Source organism: Poecile atricapillus, chromosome Z (assembly GCF_030490865.1).
Source record: "Poecile atricapillus isolate bPoeAtr1 chromosome Z, bPoeAtr1.hap1, whole genome shotgun sequence".
NCBI classification, from domain to species: domain Eukaryota; kingdom Metazoa; phylum Chordata; class Aves; order Passeriformes; family Paridae; genus Poecile; species Poecile atricapillus.
This window is the reverse complement of record NC_081289.1, coordinates 87,900,905-87,921,975: the sequence shown is the minus strand read 5'-3', so window position 1 is coordinate 87,921,975 and position 21,071 is coordinate 87,900,905. Positions and strand designations below refer to the sequence as shown.

General features: G+C 38.5%; 1 protein-coding gene across 2 annotated transcripts in view; it reads left to right on the top strand.

Annotated features, from left to right (window-relative positions):
* DTWD2 (DTW domain containing 2) overlaps window positions 1-10,194 on the top strand; it is a 74,930-nt gene extending 64,736 nt beyond the window's left edge. The window contains exons 5-6 of one of the 2 annotated variants that reach the window (XM_058827469.1): window positions 4,421-4,543; window positions 6,625-10,194. In XM_058827469.1, the coding sequence (XP_058683452.1) occupies window positions 4,421-4,543; window positions 6,625-6,795 (294 nt within the window). In that variant the 3' untranslated portion in view covers window positions 6,796-10,194. Of the gene's footprint in view, window positions 1-4,414; window positions 4,544-6,624 lie in introns of both variants that reach the window. The other variant, XM_058827468.1, reaches the window with a different exon arrangement.
* Window positions 10,195-21,071: the final 10,877 nt, after the last annotated feature.

The window sequence follows — 21,071 nt, the reverse complement described above, 5'->3', positions numbered from 1 at the left end:
ACTGCATGGAATTTCTGTAAGGTACAGAAAACTGTTTTGGCTTACAGTAAAAGGTGTTTGTGCAAACTAGATACTGAGTGAAAGATCTTCCCATAACTGTCACCCATCTTCTCTCTGAGGCTGTTTTTGCAGTAGCTTCCAGAGAATGCTCTTACTGCCCAGCACCTTAAAAGCAATTTTTTTCTTAACTTCTAGAAGGATCGGCAAGATGTGGTTGTACTCTTTCTGAGATTGTTTTGTGCCTTTTGTGTTAAAGAAATGGCTAATTTTTTTTTCCTGAAAGGTATTTATTAAAGAAGTAGAACATATGACCAGTAAGCAGGAGGGCGGATGGTACTTTCTTCCTTCATTCTTGAAAATTTAAGCAAATTAATTCCCAAGCTGATGTTAAGATTTTCAAAAGACACTATCAACATAAAGAGAAAGGGATCTTAAGTATTTTTACAGAATCTGCAGAAAAATATATTATGCCTCTGCCTGTTTTGAGATGCCTGTAGTGGTATTACAGAAGATGGAACAGGCAAGAATTGTTTCGTGTGCCCTGTGAGACAGATGTACTAACTTTTTTGCATTCTTGGTGATGCATTTTTTTCCAAGTATAATTTCACACAGTGTTGGGCTCTGTGTGGAGCGTAAAGTTGGTGAGAGTAAAGCTGTTAAGAGTAATGATGAAGAAATTGGCATAGGAAAGGTAGAAAGGTATTAAGGAGTAGACTGAGAAGAGCACTTAGAGCTTTCTGCTAGACTTCCAGTTCTATTACTTAAAATAAAAGCAGAAATCAGTTTCTTGTCTTTACTGACTTAAATTTTTAAAATTACAAACAGCAAGTCTTTGACCCCATCAAGGCAACACTTTTCCTCCCATCAATTTTGAACAGCTGAACAAGATCAGCTGGGTCTTCAGTTGCTTGAAGCATGTCCAAGGAAGGCTCAGAAAGAAAAACTCTGCCCCAAGAAACACCTAAGGGTCACTATTTTTACTGTGGTTCAAATCCTTTGTAGATTCTCAAAGGCTGTAGCATTTGCTAAGGGAATGGTGTGTTGGCAGATAAGCCACTGTTTAGTTTGTGTAACAGTTTGTGAGAATTGTTGAAATTCAGGCTTTTGGAAATGGGAATCTTGAGTTACAGATAGAAATGAAACTTTATTTTGTATGTTGCTTCATACTTCTGGTGGCTTAAAAGAAGTCCCCAAATTCCTTGGCACTTACAGAGAATAGATACACTAATTTCAGTGTCTTGGCTGAATTCCAAGACACTTGGAAGACAGTAATTGCATTCAGTTTATCTAAATTTCTCTGTAGTTGAGTTGATTGAGATAGTTTCCGTCTTCTTTCTTACGTGATTTTGGTTAGCAGTATTAAACTGGCTGCTGTTTTTTCAACTTGTCATTTCTGTGTTTTGTTAGAAACTGATACTATTCTGAAGTGTGCATATGATTTGCAAATTACTTTGAAGCAAAAACAAACAAATTGATGTACTGTGGTATCTATCATTTTATGGGAAGTGCTTATAAAACAATCATGATTGTTGTTTTGAAATGTACTTAAACGGGGTATTTGTGTATATTCATTCTGAGATTTTGAAATCTGGTGTAAGAGGTAGTGTGATTTTGTTTAAATTAACTGTACATGAATATTTCTGTAAATCTGAACTAAACTTTTTCAACTGGATTTGAGATACACAGGTGACAGATAAAGAATTAATCCATACAGGTAATGCAGAAACTTGGATGAGATTGTGCAAGACACTATCTGAAATGATTAACTGCACAAAAGGCAATGCAGATTTACACCTCTAGGTGAAAAATTAAAGAAGTCATCTTCCTACCCAGTGAAGTCTGAGGACAAGTAAAAACTTCATCTATCTAGGCATTTTTTTTCCCAATAAGATATCTTCCTGTTTCTGATATATTTATTAATTATACTATTTTGTTTTGGTTTCCGTATTGTTTCTGCTTTGTTTTACCATTCAGTTTATGCTCCGAGTGGGTAGAATATTGTGTGTTTTACTGATTCAGTAAATGTACCTAGTTTCAGATGGGAATTTTGGTGAGACTGTCCAATTTGCAGTACACAAAGACTACCCTGGCTGTATTTCAGGTGACATTTATATAGATTCTGTGCTGCTTTAAAGAGTAGGATAAAATGCATGATCAAAGAAGCCTAAGAGACAAAGTGTAGCCATCAGCTGTATTGATTCTTCCTCTGTTCTCCATGGTACCACTCTCTATGGTATTTTAATCTTATCCCAGGGATTATGTAATTTTTCAGAAAAATGGATGGATTGTTTCCATCCTTTCTTCTCATGAAAGAAGAAACTTCATTGCTGCTGCTGTTGCTATTAGTAGTAGAAAGTTGCCCTTCTGTGCATTGTCTGTAGTTTGAGAGCTGCAGTTACACACTTCTTGGCTCCATAGTTCAGTGACACAGTGCAAGCCCCTTTTCTTTATAGAGGTTCTCTTGCAATCATTGATAAGTTTTCTTTCTCTATTATAGAGGTTCTCTTGCAATCATTGATAAGTTTTCTTTCTCTGGAATGTTGATTAACTCAAATGTTTTTCAGCATTAATGAAGTCCAGAAACCAGGAAACAGAACTATTCCCAACTCCTAGAAAAAAAGCCTTAAGGTGCTGTCCAAAGAGGGGGAAGTCAGTGGGCCTGCAGGTGCTCCATCAGAGCTTTCAGCCTCTGGAGAGATATTTCATGATGAATGTAGCTGACAGCTGTTGAGAAAAAATGTGAATATATGTCTGCTTTGCTGCTCAGGACATGTGTTGGAGAAGTGAATTTAGAAGAGGACTGAATTTACCCTGTTTTTTGATATTCTTTAGGAGTTTCTGAGTAGGGACCTTAAGTTTCTTCCAGCACAGATTTCTGTATGCTTCAAATAACTAAGCTTACTACTCTGTTATGATGAAGATCTCTACATGTTCACAGAGAAGGCATAAAACTAAACAAAACCTGCAGGAATAACAAATGAAAATACTATCTTCTTTTTCTTTTCCTTACATATACTGATGTCTAAATTCTACATTTTTTTTCTCCAAAGTAATTTTATTCTCTTCTGGTTTTTCCATTCCAAATTGAAGAGGGTAGTTGAGAAAGACTTAATTTTTCTGTATTTTCCTATATTTGAGTAAATTGAGTTTTTATACCTAACTTGTCTTTTCCAGAATGCCTTTTTCTCTTTTCTTGTTGACTTCTTTTAAATTTTATTATTTTTAATTTCCATTCAATTGGAATAGGTAAGGCAGTGGAATTTCATCTCTACTCATTTATGTCTTTTCAGCAGTCTGGAATTTTCCTTTTAGAAATGAGATACCTTGAACTTTAAAGAATGGGTAATTGTATGTAAGAGAGATGAAGGAAAATGAAATATTTCAAATAAAAGGAAAAATGAGAAAAGTAAAGGAGGAAAGTATTGAATAAAGTGAGGAATGGTGAAAGACTTCAGGCAGGCAAAATGGGAACAGTATTATGGCCATGGAGATTATTCACTCATTTTTTTAAGAAGAAGAAAAATAATAGACAATTGATAGGATGAGTTTAAAAAAAAAAGAAAATCAATTTGGTCTTTTATAAGGATTTATCTGGGCTTTTTGTACTTCACTACAATATTTTTGGAAAAAGAACTGAGAATTTTTGATTAAGAGTTCTGACAATGTCACTAAAACATTATTTGTTTTGCAAATTACATAATAAAAATTTAGATATATGTGGAGATGGAAATCTTAGGGATAAAGGAAAATACCTGAATTTTCACACAGAGACGAGTATATTCTGTTTAAAACTACTGTTTAAAAACCTGATAAAAGCTTTTGGAGCTGTTGATTGAATTAGATTTCCTTTTCTTAAAAACTTTTAATTTGCATGATAGTGTAAAATGTTTATCACTTCAGGCAGAGCCAGTAAATTATTTTCAGACATGATTTTGTTAAGCAAATAATTCTAAACAGTGACCTAATACATTATGTGGATAAATACAGTTTCTGGAAGTGTTACATTCAAAACTTTGACAAATAGTATTTTGCCAAGATATAAAGTGTTAATGACTATATGGCCATTGTGTGTGTTCAGAGCATTCAGTAAGAAAAACATAAGTGAATTAATTCTATTTCTGTTATAGTATATCTATGGCAACTGAAATCAGTTGCTAAAATTTCACTTAGTCTTTCTCTAACAAAAAATTGTATTTCCTTTGCATGTTCATACAGTAACAAATGTGCAGGTTTTGTTTGTGATGGTGATTCATGTGTATTACCCTGAACTAGTAGCATGGAAAACAAAACAGGAAAAAGGGAAGAAGACAAGTGAACACAGAGGGAAAGCAGATGTGTTTTGTTTGGTGTAGAGAATAGGTATCTTGTTTGCTATCCTTTCCGGTTTATTTTACTATAGTTTGCTATTTTTCAGGTGCAGTTAAAACCCAGTATTTCAAGTCAATATGTAATTCGTACACAACCAACAAACACCTGTCTGTCTACTCTTGAATGTGCAGCTGTTGCTCTTTCCATCATGGAAAAAAATAAGAGTATACAAGAGGTATGTAAATTTAAATACCTTAGTTTTTCTTTTATGAATGGCAGAGAGGCAGCAGAGGTACTTAGCCAGTAATGTAAAATTTGATAGGTAAAATCTTAATGATAGTTGTAATAGTTTTGTTGCATAGCAAACTAAAACAAGAATGCAGCAATGGAAACCATTTTTCATTTATTAACTCTAGTGTGTTCAGATTACTGTGATTCTTTCATGTTGTGCTCCAAAAATGAACATGACAAGGTTATCTTTGACTCTCAAAAAGCTAATTCATTTTGTGACAGGAGATAAGAGTATGTTACTGCATGAAAATAAGTTAATTGTTTCCTCCAAAAACTAGGCAGCAGAGATGCTCTGAATACCCCCTCATAGCTATCTTGAAGATTAAATGCTTTTTAAAGCCTGGTCCCGTGATATCCTACACTCCTCAGCCATGGAATGTAACCCACTGGGTTATATCTGCCTACCAGCCAGCTCACAACTCTCACATGTCACTGGAGGAATTTGGGACTTAATAGTTCTTGAGTTTAAGTTTATCCCAGGTCAGAGAATACTAATTGGACATTAGCCTTTCCTTGTACATTGTGATCCCACTAGTCTGTGATGGAAGAGGTCAGTAAGAAAATGTCCTTTTTAATCTTTTGTTGCTGGCATTACTAATATCAATTTAATGAGCCCTCTGAAAAACATCTACAAGTACTTTTACACCACAGAGCTAAGTCTGCAGTTTAATTGTGTGCCCATAATAGGGAAGTGAATGATCTGTGAAAAGAGATTTAAATCTAAATTTTAAGTTTTTAATTTAAATCTACATCCATGTACCCAATACATGATATTCTTCACCCTGGGATGCTCCTACCACTGTCTATCAGCTAGTTAATATTTTCATACTCAACATCTGCCTCCTAAAAAAAGTGCCTAGATCAAAAATTGCTCCTGCAGCTGGCATAATATATAATATGCCACCTCTGTGTCTGCCTCTGTGACACTAGACTCACCTTAATATTAAATGAATTGGACTTAAACCCAGAGTTTGACAAAGTGTGTGGACACACAAGAAAATATGGCTCAGAAAGTGAAACTCCAAATAAAGATGGTTTTCAAGGAACTTGTGTATATATGTGAGGTTTTATATTTACCTTTTTCTTTGTTGTGCTAGGACAACATATTTTTCCTTCACTAGGACTTCTTTCTTACAATGAATGTTTAGTTAATGTCTGTAGTTACTAGTCCTATATTCTGATTCACCCCTACCACTGAGAATTGATCCAGCCTACTTTCCAAAGACTTCTCTAAGCATTGTAGTAGCCAAGAGCTGCATTCATGCATTGTTTTTATACTCTCTCTGACCTGATACCCAGTATGTCACTTAATTTTCCTTTATACTTTTAAGAGTCATATTTTTCTCAGTAGAATCTCAGCTCCTGCTGACTGCAGTTACATACGTGATTGCTTTACACATCTGCACATGGGCCCCCTGTGACTCAGTCAGGCAACCTGATAATGAAGAGTCTACAATTAGGAACCACTTGAGATAAATTTGGTTTGTGTGGCTTCATTAATCCTGTACAATACCTCTGGGCAGAAGCATGGACACAGTTGAGTCTCCAGGATAGCAGTCCAGCTGCCTTGATCATAAGTCCCTCCTTTCTTTCTAAAACCCTGCATCAAGGGATTTTTGTCCAAGCACAAACAGCTTAGTTATTGTGACGTATTTTATTGCAGCTTGTTGACCGAGTCACAGTAATTGATTGTAGTCCATTGCTAAGGTCAAATCAAAGCCATAACTTACAGTAATGTGTCTGGGGCTGAAGTCAGGATTGAGTGGTTCCAAGAAAGGAGTGAGGAATGGCACCAGGCAGGTGGTGTATGACTGCTCTGTGGTTCTTTTCAGTACATCTTCTATTCAGCTGTGCCCTTTGTGTCTGCAAAGGTTATATTTTAACAACATTTATCATCAAAATTGTATTTTATTAGCATTTTTAAGTAGTCATTGAATTTAAAACCACTGTAATAATTGATGACTCTAAAATACCTTACTAAAAGCTTGGGGGGTTTTTGTCCCTGACTCTTTCATGTTTCTGCAGACTATACTGCATCCGCTTCAAGCTTTGTGCTCTTTCCAACTGCAGCATGGTGCCCAGATCCATCACAGCAAGGAGCATCTTCTCAAAAATGGCTTATATGACAAGCCCATGCCAAAGAATAAGCGCAAACTCAGAAGAATGGAGCTTCTGGTGAATAATGTTAAAATATAAGAAAACTGTACTGATTGTACAGTGGGATTTATTTGCAGCTAGCAAATGAATATGAATCTGGATTTGATCCAAACAGTTGACTATACTGTAATAAAACAACTTTTAGGCCCTTCATAGGCAAGAGTTTATCTACCAATGTCACAAACAGTAATGGACAAGCTTTTTCATTTTTGAAGTAAGTCAGGTGCCTTTGTTCAGATGATGGAAGAGCATTCTCATTTCCTGTAGAGAAGAGGAAGAAAACAGAACATTATTTAGGCTTATGTTATCACTTGAGTGTCAGATATGATCCTCAGTGTGACTGGATGAATTTATTTTGGAGAGACTTTTATCAGTACAAAAAGACAAGAAATATGAATATGGATGTGATGGAATGGTAAGGCTTCAGCAGCTAGAATTATGTTGCATTTCTACTGAGCTTTTTGGCTTCAGTATCTAATTACAGTGGGCTTTCAAATGATAACTCCTTATATTCTTTAATTCAGATGAACATAAGGCATGTTATTTGTACAGTTCTTTCTAATTTGGAGATTTTTATTTCTTGTATTATTAGAACTCCTTTTTGTAAATTTGCATACATTTTACAGTACAGTCAGGTTTTGTTTCTCTCAGACTTAATTTTTAAATTAAATATGCATATGTTTTTGTGAGAAACTGAACAATTCTGACTTACAAAAAGAAAAGTAGGAAGAGTGATTTTTGGAATTACAACTCAGGTGCTTTGCTTTTCCTTGAGCAAAAAACTAGTCTTCCGCAGATGAGGAGATCTCATGGTTGTAAATACATCATACCCATACTCTGACATACAATGATAATGTTGCTGGAGGAATTGAAAAAGCCCAGTGTAAATTGCTCTGTAAGAAGTATGATGCAATGGCAAATTATTATGTCTGGTCACAAGCAACTGACATAATTATAGATCTTCTAGAATTAATGTGTTTAGTTTTTCACTTCTAGCAGTTTTTCACTTCTAACTGCACTTTTTTCTAATGGGAATTGCTAGAAGCAGAAGAATTAGGAATTTTTACGGGCTTTCTGAAATAACATTTTATGATCTGGAGGGAAAAGTAAAGTGAAGGTTCTGATAATCCTTTTTTCTACGTAAATGCCTCCTGCATTTAAGAGATTAAAATGCTTAATGTTTGTCTTTACTGTCAGTTCCGCTGTAGGTAACAACATGAAGCTAATTGGGTACTAATTAGTCTTAGAAAAATAATTTTGTCTTTAATTTATGATCTGTAAGACAAGAAATTACAGAAGTGAGGTGGGGGCGAGATGAGGGGATGTGTAGGCAACTAACCAATATTTTATTGAAAGCTTTTCTGCAATTAATAGGAGGGGTCAAAATGAGGTCAGAGATTAGCCCAGAAGTTTTAGTTAACCCTGAGCTAGTAGTGACCTTTTGTTTAGGCATGGATAAACAATATAATTTGGCTATGCTAGCAAAGCTTATATAACCTTTTTTTCTTCTCCCAGTCTAGATAAATCCGGTATCTGTCACTAAATTCAGCACAGCTGAATTGGTTTTGACAAATCTGAAGCAAACCAGTCTCATATGATTAATGATAGAGTCGATGCACTTTTGTTCACATTGGAACAGAGAAAGGGCATGTTTATTCCTGTAGCACACCAATCTCCAGGCTAACTTGGAGTCTGAAGTTGCAATCTTTTGCAATTTGTGTGTGCAGCCTTGTGTGTGATGCTGTGTCCAGTTCCAGGGTTGATATGGCTCCTGCTAGGCTGGTAATCTTCCTTCCCTCTGCCCTGGGACATGGTCAATAATTCCTTGAGGAAACATGGGTATCAATTAAGCTTTATTGTTAATGTCATATTTACGTACATGTTTGATGTTCACATTTAATGTTGCATATGTTAATTTAATTTACCTTATTTTTAATTCATCTCGAGCAACAGTGTATCTTTTGACCTACATTGTGAAATTTGTTTTCCTAAGCAGAAGATTAAGTGTGTCTTTACATAAAATGTGAGTTTATATTATAGAGAACAGAAAGAAATTTGTATTACGGCCTGGGATTCATAGCCATCTGCAAAATGCCTTAGAATTACAGGATCAGAGAAATAGTCGCCTTAATTGAGTTATAATCCTACATTAAATACTCTTGTGCGTGCAGTCTGTGCAGAGTTTTCATGTTTTTCAGCAAAGGACAAATTCTGCACAGCTTACAATAAGCACTTTTTAGCTTGTTGATTCCTCTTGTTCTTTTAATTTTGCTCCTGTGGATAACAGGATTTTGTGGGATCGCATGCTGGATGCATAGAAGCCTTTAATTGCTAATTTCCTCTGCTGTACAATACTAGATCAATCAATATGCAACAGTTACTGAAGAAATTAAAAACAACGTGTTGCAAACCTCCAGGCATTTTATTTTTTTTTTGAGTTTTTTGTATGTCCCAGCTCAGCTATAATGTAGTGAACATTTAGGTGAAGCACAGCAGTCAGATGAAGTTCTGTTTCAGATTTGTTTGAAGCTATTAAACACAAAACAAAATATTTTTTAGGTGGAACTTGCATGATTTAAAAAATATGCACAGTATAAGAGGAAGAATTTAGAAAGTCTGTTTTCAGGCTTTTAGATTCAGAGTTTTCCCATAAATACATTACCTCAAAGAAATGAATACTCTGAAGTCCAAACTCTCTTGACAGAAGCTGTGTGTGATGAAGTAGCATTCTTTGCAAGCAATTTCATTGGAATGAATTTAATTTGCAATTTGACTTTGCTGTAATGGTAAATCTGTTTCATTTTTCCTTTAACAAAAGATTAATGAGTGAAACCCACCAGTCTAACAAGATATTGATTAAAAAGGAAGGAATGTGTTTGCTTCTCATGTTTGGTCCTTTGTTCTTGTCCACTTTGTACTTCCAAATACTGCTACCAAAATGAAATCTGCCTTCTATGTGTCCCCATGTCATGTGTTGGGACACTGGTGGCATGGATAGCAAGCTTTTGAACAGATGCAAATATTTTTCAAAGGTGAGCACCTTTAATTCACTGTATTTTCATAGTCCGTAGGACTAAGCCTATGAAAAAAGACAAAGATGGAAATGTTTTGAAATAAAAACACAAACTACACCTCCCTTTTTGCATAGAAAGCTTTCATATTAAAGAGATGCTCAGGACAAACATAAAAGTATTTTTCTTCAAGATTCTACTTTTGTTGCCTCATAACCCCATGCTACCAATCAATCACTCTTCTGTTAGTTTTTCTTGAGATGAAGAGGAAACTTTTCAACTGACTTCAAAAGAGGCAAAAATTATTTTAAGACCAAGGGCTTTATTCTCAACTGCTACATTAGATAAAAAATTGCTTATGTTGCATTATTTTCTACAACTTCTTTGCTTGTTTTGAAATTTAATTAAAAACTGGACTTTTAAAAAGGGATAGTGGTTCATGTTTTTCTCTTTATGTTTGTATGTTTTATGTCTATATACAGAATGCATATAAATTATATATTTGTTTCTGCCTCAAAGCAATAAAATACTAATTTACTTGGTATGTGCCGCTGCATCTCTACAGAATTGAATTTGTTCACATGTCCTGATATTACAAATCCTAGTCCTTTTTTGTGTCTTTTTAACATCATTCAATCAATTAATTAAGAGATGTGGCTTTGCGGATGCTATTTGAAGAAAAAGGGTTTTGTTATCCATTATACTTGTTATCCATTGAAACCTGCATGAAGACTAAATTTCTGTGGCAATTTCTCAAGCATTTCAGTTTCAGAGCTCTCTTCTCTCTTTCTGCAGTGATAGCTAACTCGTGTTTGTTACCACACAAACATGTACATCTTTCCACACTGAAACACCACCCGAGGGCTGCATCTCCAGCTCTGTGTCGTAGTAGGTACAATGAGATAACCATTCTGTTTCTCACCCACACTTTCTCTGTCCCCAAATTGCTGTAATCAAGTTAAAAAACAAAACTGAACCAAAACACTAGAACTGTTTCTGTTCTTATGCAGCCATTTCTTATCTCCCTTCTACAAAAATTGCACTTTAGGGACTTTCATATTGTCTTGGTTATGAGGTTTGTTTCTTGTATTACAGTTCACAATCCTTCCAGATTCTGAGCCCTGAGAGCTGCAGCATTTTTCTCATATGGACAGATAACAGAGGAAAATAAAAAGGAGAGAAGAGTCTGTGTTTTAAGCAGGATAAGAGACTTTTGTGGTTTAGATCAAGGCAGCAGCCAAGCCCCATGCAGCCGCTTGTTCACTCCCCTACTAGCAGGATCAGGAAGTGAACTGGAAGGGTAAAAGTAAAAAAAACTCATGGATTGAGGTAAAGGCAGTTAAATAGGTAAAGCAAAGGTTGTGCACAATAGCAAAGCAAAATACAGACCTTATTCACTGCTTCCCATGGACGGGCAAGTGTTCAGCCATCTCCAGGAGAACAGGACCCCATCGTGTGTAACAGTGACTTGGGAAGACAAATGCCATTACTCTGAGCATCCCTTTCTTGCTTCCACTAGTTTTATGTGTCAAGCAGGATGCCATGCAGCCTGGAATATTCCTTTGCCCAATTGGGGTCACCTATCCCAGCTATGTCTCCTCCCAGCCTCTCAGGTACCACCACCAACCTCACCAGGTTGGAAATACAAAAGCAGAACAGGCTTTGGCTCTGTGTAAGCCCTGCTCAGCAATAAGAAAAACATCTCTGTGTTATCAGCACTGTGTCCAGCACAAATCCCAGACACAGGCCCAAATACAGTGAAGGAAATAAACTCTACTACAGCCAAAAAAAGTACAGAGATTTAGGTAAAAGTTGTTTTTGTTGCTAGGGTATGTCTGCTATAAAGCTTGATACTTGTCACTATGGCTTGGTAATACCCAGATTTCCCCGTTTATGAGGTTAACTGCATTGCTTAATGGTTTAATATTTATTAAATATTTCTTTGAATCCCATTGTATTTCCTAAAAGATGTTAACTACTTTTGTATGTGAGAAGGTACTTCTGTCTTTGAGCAGCAGAAGAATTGCTGTACCAATGGGACCATGGAAGCAGTAACTGAGAGCCTCAGAAGCTGTAACAGAAAGATTCTTTTGGACCTGAAAGCTACAAGAGAAGAATAAAGAGAGATATCTCCATATAGAGATATCCATATAGAGATACTTATATCAAAGAGAATATGCAAAATATTTAAAGCATATAAAGACATACCAACTTTGTGTATTAGTGGAAGAGAACAACAAAAATATTTTGTAAATTAATAATACATGAACCATTTGCTGCTCATATACATGAATGGAAATATAGATAATGTATTTACAAAATGCATGTTATGGTTAGAAGTTTATCACTTTAAAAATGCATTTTAAAAGGAAAATTAAATTTCTATGAAACAAAAGTCTTGCTTCTAGTTAACTATTTTCCTTTTATTGCTGACTCATGTATATGTATATAAAATGCATAGCTAAAAGCAATAATAAATTTCTAGGGGGATTTTTGTATGTTCTTTTTAAGATATTTTAAGGTAGATATACTGAGAAATGGGTCATATACTTGTTGTGATTAAGCATTTGCAGAATTGAGGTCAAATACATTACTTTTGATTTTTTCCATAATTACCAGCAGAAGGTAATGAAGAAAAAAATTATACTGTTCTATATTAATGCTTCAGTTTATGGTGCTTCATTATACTTGAAGTAGTCCTCTAAGGGATTTTAAGTTCATCCAAAATCAAGTTCCCTATTTTTTCAGGGATTAGATAGGATGTCTTCAGTCAGTGCTAGATGTGCAGGTATATGCCAAGTGTGGAGTCAGTATTGTGGGAAATAACGGGTTTAGATAAAAGTTCATTAATGTAATTTTCCCTAGAAAGATTATGTGGATTTTCTTTTTCACAGCCAATGAAATTCCACAGAGTAGTGCCTGGTTTTTGAGGTTTTTTTCGTGGGAGTTTAATAGAGATGTACATAACTGGAATCTTCCTGGTCATTCTGTTTCATTCTGAAATGTATCAATAATTGATTAGTTAAAGGTCCTGGTAGTCAGGTATTTGCCAAAAACATCGAAGTTATGGTCTGTGACCCTTGCCTTATCCAAAGACGTTTTCTTTCAGTTCTTGGAGTAGGCATTTGTAGCAGATAAAATAACGTACTTCAGTAATCTTGAAACTGTTGTGAGATTATCATTCTCTTGGCTTTGTTCACCTGTGTTCTGCCAGACAGACAACATTTCTCCCCTCTGGGGAGCACTTGCCTCCTTGTGATCAGTGAGTTTCTTTAGCCAAGCAGGCTGAACCTCTGCCTGCAAAACTAAATCTTCCCTGCCTCTCTGTTCAGACAGGAGTCATGTTTCCTTTTGACCCTGTTGTCACTGTGGAATCACAGATTATATTTTGCAGAGCTATTCGGGTATTGCTATTCTGTTGGGGCATTATGTGCTTTTGATATGAGAAAAATGAACATTGGTTTCTGTTGCAGTTACTGTTTACTAGGGTTTTATCCAAAATGGAAAAGATAAAACGTCAGTATTGTCTGATAATAAAGGACAAAATATGAAAGCAAACTTTTAAGGGCCAGATTTTACACTTTATCTAGGAGCTCCTAACAGGAGCTCTTGCTTATATGCCCTTCTCAAGATGCAAGGAAAATCACAGCTCTTCTGTTCCAGAGAATAGAAGAACTGTTCTGTCTTTCTATCTGTAGAGGCATGTATCACTTCAAAGCTGGGGGAAAGGGGCATGACTATAGTGTAGCTCAAAACTTTAATGCTGAATATCACTGCTTTAAAAGTGAATCTGCGTGGATGCAGCCTCTTCTTTAGGATATGTCGTCTTTGAAGTTTTTAAGGACATCAAGAGAAATTTAAGTGTACTTAATAATCAAGCCAGAAACATTCAGTTACCTGTCAGCGTTGTTGACCTCAGACATAAATTGCTCTAAATTGTTGTTGTTTTCACAATGTGTATATGAGAAGATGGTAGTAAGTCAAAGGGATAATGAAGTTTGAGAAGAAATTTAGTATTTCTGGTTCTGTTTTTAAAGGTAGTTCTAAAATTCAGAAGCAGAGGACAAACTGCTAGAGGAATTGAATTAGATGTGGAGAGCTATATGAGTTACAGAATGAGTTTCTGACTCTTTAATGTGCATCTGCTCTTCCTAGCACCTTGAAATCAGGAAAAATTGTAATGTGAATTTGATAACATTTTAGAGAACTGATTCAGTCTACATCTTTATATTCTGTTGAAATAAATTATTTTCTTTTGAAGGTCTTGTGCTGCCTTTTTCAGAAATATGAATTTTTCCTTCATGAAGTTTTAGATTATATTCTAGTGATTTGGATTAAATTCACTGCAAGTTTTACCGTTAGCAGATTTTTAGTTTATGGGTTTTTTTGCCTGTTAAATACTGAGTATATTCTGTCTCCAGAATTACTGAAGCAGCCATAGAAGGTGGAAACCTAGTTGCATGCTGCATATGTTTTCAGCTTGCATGGTGAAATACCATTGTCCTGAAATAATTGTATAAATTTTGTCTGTCAACAGGTGATTTTCATTTCCATTATAAGTTCATCTAAAATTACAATCTATTTTGAGACAATTGCTACTTCCAAAAAGTAGATGTTTAGCAAGTAGTTACTTATACCACATTTTATCTATATCAAAATGTTAGTTATATTTACCTATTTGTATTTCTTCACTAATTCTTAGGAACTTTGTCATCTGCCCAACAGATTATTCATCTTTCAGCGTAAGGTTCTATTCCTGACGTGTGGCAGGTAATCCATGATCATAAATAAATTCTTCATACACTGCTTCTTTCTTGGGGGAAAAATGTAGTGCTTTTGATTAACAATGGAATGTAATAAAGGGGAAAAAATAAAATATGACAGGGGTGTTCTTCTGAGTGATTCTTCCAGTTAAGTTGGTGATTTCTACAGGGAAATGCTTCATGAATAATTCAGCTAAGATGGAAGCAAGTGCTTTGCTGGCCAATGACTCAATGAAGAAATCATGTTGGAATCAAAGCATTGTATGTAAAATGCATGATACTCTTAATGCTAATGTTTAAGTATTAATAAGTTTTGTCCTGTAGGATAACCAGAGTGCAGTAGGGTTGAACCCCAAACAGGATTTGTGTATATCACTTTTGAAGCTGTCACAAATGCTCTGTTTTAAAATGGAACCAAGTGGCAGGTTGCTTATTTAACATAGCAGCGGGCTCCAGGTCTCAGGCAAGCTGAATTGGTTTTCAAAAGAGAGCCAAAATTTTACAGATAGCTATGGAAGCTCTAGTGAAGAACTAGGTATTCCACTCTATGTTGCTCTGCTTCCTGAAGAGTTAAATTTCTTTGAGTAAACAATCTGAGCAGCAACACAAGCAAGCTCTAATAGGAACATATTTTAAAAATGATCTATGGTAGCTCATGTAAGAAATGCATAGTAAATACCAACTGTTATGTTTTAGTTTCCATAATCATTAAATAAATATATTTGTTGTGCAAATATGCCTTGTTGTGAATGCAGTCAGTGGATGCTTGAGTTATACAGAGGATAATGACTTTTATCTGAGAGTTGAAAGAGGTTTCTTAATTTCTGCATTTTCACTGTGGTGCCAAAACCTGCTAACTTGCTTCTTATGCTTAAAAGGAGTTTTTGAGGAATTAATGGATTGGTTTTGCCACTCCTATTTGTTTGTTTCATTAGTGCTGTTTGGTAAGGCTGGAGTTCATGCTGCAGCAACAGTGTGTGTTGGAGGCCTCCCTGAGGAATGTATGGCTGGAACCTGTGCCTTTTGCTCAACTGTAGCATGCACACTGGCATAAGGACTCCACTGCAGCATGTAAAGTTTGTTCAAACATCCCAGAGCTGAAAATGTGTTATAATGTGCAGTGGCAAACAAAAGTTCACTGCAATATCTGGATAGTTACTGAAGAAGCTCTTTTCCCCTTCTTAGCTATGTTATCCCAGAAGTCCTGCCAACATCACTGATGGGCTCAGTCTTGGCCCAGCGTGGGTCCATCTAGGAGCCAGCTGGAACTGACTGTCTGACATGGGTGGAAGCTTCTGGTACCTTACTACAGAAGCCATCCCTGCTGCATCTCCCTTTTCCCCTCACAAACTTGTCCCAGAACTGCAGAACTGTGTGCTTGCACTGCTGACAGCATAGCTGCAGGACAAGGTTTCCAGGCCCAGGGCAGCACACACAAGAAACAAAGACCAAGATCAAGGAAAATAATTGCAGCTTTAAGGAGTGCAGGGACAGCTGAATAGTGGCAGCTCTGTTGCCACAAAATAGCCCACAGATGTTCCGTTAAGGATTCCATTATTAGAATTTCAGAGGAAGACACCCCCCCCCCTAATCCTGGGACCATATCAGTGTGACCCAAGAGGAAAAAGACCTTCCTGACTTTCCTAACCTTCCTAACTGCAGACACAGGGCACCAGTTGTGTGGTGCTGCAAGTGGAGCAGGTAATAAGTTACCCACAATGACCCAGGGGCCATGCTCGGTGCTCCAGAGGAAGATGAAAATCTCCCAGGTGCCTATCTTCCTCAGTGCAAAATTCCTTCCTAACACGAGAGCTGCCCATTCCCTGAATGTGTGAGCAAGCCCTGACCAGACCCTTCTCCTGCCAAGCCAGAAGCAGCTGAGTATCTCATGAGCTGAGCACAATGTGCCTTCAGCCTGGAGGAGTCTAGCATAGCCCTTCCCCATTGGGACCTCAGGAGAACCCTCAGCACAGGGCTTGGGCATTGCATCAAGCCACACTTCTTCCCTTGGGCTCATGTGAGCAGAGGGCATCACCCTAGGACTTGCTGTGACTCAGTCCTAGCAGACTTCTCCTGGTCTGCTTGTGCTGCTCATAAAGCTAGGGAGTGTGGGAAACAGCCTGTCCAGCCTCGTACCCCTGCAGAGTCACCTGCCCAAACAATGGCCATGGGTTCTGCAGGAAAAGTCAGGCAGTACCTCATGCCCGTGGAGAGCTGCTACCCTTCCATGCAACACAGCAAGCAACAGACCGTGGCACAGGTCACTGCATTCAAGACCAGCGTAAGAGGTATGTGGAATTGTTGGAGTGAGTCCAGAGGAGTGCCATGAAAATTACTGGAGAGCTGGAAAACCTCTGCTGTGAAGACAGGCTGAGAGCTGGGGCTGTTCGGTCTGAGGAAGGAAAAACCTTCAAGTAAGGTGACGGCATCAGGCACAGCACCAGGCACAGCACCAGGCACAGCATTGCCAGCCAGATGAGGGATGGGATTGTGCTGCTCTGGTCTGCGTGGGAGCTGCCTCACTTCAAGTGCTAGAGTCAGCTTTGGGTGCCACAATGTAAAAAAAGACTTTGAGCTGTTAGAGAGTGTCCCAAGGAGGGCAGCCAAGACTGTCAAAGGTCTCAAGGGCAAGACTTACAAGGAGAAGCTGAGGTCACTTGTCACGTTCAGCCTAGAGAAAGCTGCAGGAGATCTCATTGTGTTTTACAACTTCCATAGGGATGGGAGTGGACCGTAGGTGCTGAGGTCCCCTATCCGGTGACAGTGATAAGATACAAGGAAATGGAATGAAGCTGCTGGCTGGACTCCAGGGAAAAGTCCTTCCCTGAGAGGGTGGTCAGTCACTGGAACATGCTTCCCAGGGAAGTGGTCATCATGTCAACAAACCTGACAGACTTCAAAAGGCGCCTGGATGACAGGTTTATTTTTCTAAGCGGCCCTGCAAGGCCCAGGTATTTGGACCCAATGATCCTTAAAAGGGTCCCTTCCAACTTCAGGTGTACTACAGTTACATTATTATAGTGCACATCTAAGGTAATTGGTTGAAGTACAACTAAAAACACTAAAAACTATTTCCCCCCATTGGGAAAGTAACAGCTTTCTGTTTTTAAACAAATTGACAATTTTCACTTTGCAGCTTTTGTTATGAATAGAATTAATTGTGTATAGCTCTTGCATACTGTCCTTGTCTTTTGCAGTGTGCCTTCTAGGATATAATAGGTTTAATTAAACCTACTCAGTTTGACAAAACATATATTAATGATGCTCTGAAATGCCAGAGATTTTGCATTTAATGGCACTTACAGCATACTGACACACAAAGCGGTTGTGACATGTTTATATTTCAGTGTTCCTTGAATCAAAACTCTGTTTTAATAAAAAATGACACAGTATTTATAATGCTGTGATACATAGGTCATTGATTATTAAGGATGACATCATTTCAGGAAAGTAGATGTGATGGCTCTGAAATGTAATGACAGTTTTAGAAGGATTATCTGTACTTCAGGGTCCCTATGGCTTTTGATTTCCTTTCAGTTAATTAACTTTAAAATATTAATTCCAGATAGCAGGTCAGATTCAACTGAATTTTGCAGCAAACAAACCTCAGAAATATGGGTTAAACCAAAATAGGTCACTATATTTTGGTCCTTAAATCTCAAATTGTACATGGTTGAGTTGGGGTATCTCACGCAGGGCCAAAAGTTTGGCTTGGTGATCCTGATGGGTCCCTTCCAACTCAACCTATTTTATGATTCTATGGTTGTATGGTTTTTAGTTAATATTATAGGCAAAAATATTTCAGGAAGCATTGTAGAGTAGTGGTATTTCTTGATGAGTGTGATGCAGATGTAGTAACTGGTCACGTGTGTGCTCAAGCTGTGATGTAGTTAATGTTAAACATGGTTACAGTGTAAAGCAAACATGGTTACATCCTGTGGTTGTGCTTTTCAACCCAGTGAGCTGTCCAGTTAGCCTCAAATGCTCAGTGGAGCAGCCTTTAAGCTTGCTCCTGCAGTAGTACAACCAGCTAATTTCAGTATTAAAAATGATGTTTTTACTGGTGCTTTTTCATGTTCCCTTAATAGGTTTTTGTCTCTCTTTGAAACAGAAATCAGGTCTGGAGTCTTACTAGAGGTTTCTCATTCAAGTGACAATTTATCCTTGGCAAAATTGTAATTCTCAAAAATTGCAAACATAGTTTATGCTTTACAGAAATGTGAGATACTACAGATCCCTTCAGGAGCACTTAGATTTTGCAACTCTTTCATATTCCTTTGTTGTCCTTTCCTTGATTTTCAACATCTCCTTTATGCTAGGAATTACATTCTAACCTCCTTTGTGTCTCTCTTGACTTGCCCTCTTCCCAAATTAGAGCATATGCCAAACCACTTCTCTGAAAGGCTGCATTTAAATACATTTCCTTTGGCTTTTGTCTGACAAGTTGCCAAAAAAGGGAGTACCACTTTTCCCCAACTAATAGATTAACGTATTCTTTCTCTTGTTTTCATATGCCTAGCTTTTGATTGGCCAGACTTGAGAATTACTTCTCTGAGTCTCTGGAGTTTAATTGCATGTAAATTAGGTCTTTCATTTGCCTGAATGTGCTAACCAATTTCTATTAACGTTGCTTTCAAAGATCCATTTTCTTTGCTCCAAAAACCTTATATGTCAACGGAAGTTTACAGTATTTTCTGTTTCATAAGACTGTATCTTAAACTAAAACAACACAAAATTGGTGCATCATGGCATCAGTTTTGTACAAACTGGTTTGTTTAAATTTGTTCTTGAGGTAGTTCTCATTAATTTTCCCATTTGGGACCTCTTTGGCCTTCATGTTTGTTAACTGACGATTTATCAGAGGGTGATTTTCTGTAAAGTGCTTGCCAGACTATAAAACACAAGAGGCAGCTCAAAATTTGTGAAATGTATTATAGATTATGGGTGAGATGGTAAGGTCATGTTAGTGTGTGTTTGTCTTATGTAAACGCTGTCCCTTGGTGATCAGTGGTACCCAGCAGGCCTTGTCTTTGGGCTGTGTCTGCTCCCCTTGGTGAGGAAACTCTAGTGTTGAAAACAAGCTCCACACAAGCTGGAACCAAAGCTTCTCTTTTCCAGCGGGACACAACTGGTGCATTCTGCAGAGGCCCATGTCTGCTGTGGTGGAGATGCAGCTGGTGTGCACAGTGCTCAGTGTGTTTAGGCAGAGAGGTGTAAATACTCACCAAAGTCCTGCAGAGCTTGTCCTGTCTGTTCAGTGTGGTCAGAGGAAGCCCAAGCCCTCCTGGTGTCACCTCCCTCAGCTCAGTGAGCTCTGTGCAGGTCACACCCACTGTGGTGGGAAATACCTGATCCTGCTGATGCGTGCAACAGGACCCAGGTACTGCAGGGCCCAAATGATGTGTGAGGATGTTGCCGCCCATATTGCTTGGTTTTATTAAGTTCAGAGGTAGTTTACCCCAGTTGCTCCCCGGTCATAAAGAATGGTTTGTCCCCAGGTGCCCATCATGGTAAACCCTTCCCATTTTTCCAGATTGTTCCCCATCCATCACCCTAATCCTGCCCCTAAGCCCTGTCAATCTATGTGAACCCCCACCTTTTGTTCCAGTTCTTTCCCTGCCTATCATCCCTTCCTCGACGCCCTATTGATTGTACAGTTGCTTTCCCCCCCCCGGGTCCCTACCATTGGTCCTGCATATTGTAATCCCCACCCTTAACCCCTCCGTTGCTGTTGTCCCATTGGTCACCATACGAGCCGCCCACGGTCCTTAAAACCTGGCGCATGGGGGTGCCCAGGGTCTCGGCTCAGACCTCTCCCCTGTGATCCCAGCCCCGCACCTGTTGGAATAAACTTGTTCCTGGGAAATCGGAGGAGTTTGAGCACTCTTTCTCCCTTCGCCGCATCCTGTGTCGCCCTGTAAGCCCCAACGCCAGAGCGCAGAGGAGCTCTGGAGGTTCCAGGTTGAGCCTCGCAGTGCTAGCCTGGTTCCCCACTCCTGCCGCTGACATCGGCCACAGCTAGCCGAGGCAAAAGAGGCCGATTCGGGCAGCGACAGATGACGCTCAACGCGGGGCCTCTCGTGAAGCGTGGAGACCCCCGGAGAAGTCGGTGAATCTACGCACGTGTGTGGATTTTACAAAAGACTGTGAGCGGCAGCTACCCCGGTAGAGCAGACTCATTTTTGTCGAGTGCTGCTCCAGGGGATCGAGGTGGCAACCGTCGACGTGCCGACGATCGCCTCGGGGTTTGTGGACGTCTCCTGCAGCACCGGTCCGGAATTGGGTGAGTAGCCCCACGTGGGGGACGAGGGGGTGTGCAAGTGTGTGCAGCTCCCCCTGCTGTGTGTTGGTGTGCAGCTCCCCCTGCTGTGTGCTGAGAATCCCTCGGGGAGGGAGTGTGGGGTAGCCCGGTTCGGACCCTCAATTTTACTTTGTTACGTGTGCCTTTAGCTGCAGGGGGTGGTGGGAATTGCTGTGCTGGGGTTAAAAAGATGGGCGCACGTCTGTCAGCACAGCAAAAAAGAGTTTTCTACCAAGTTGT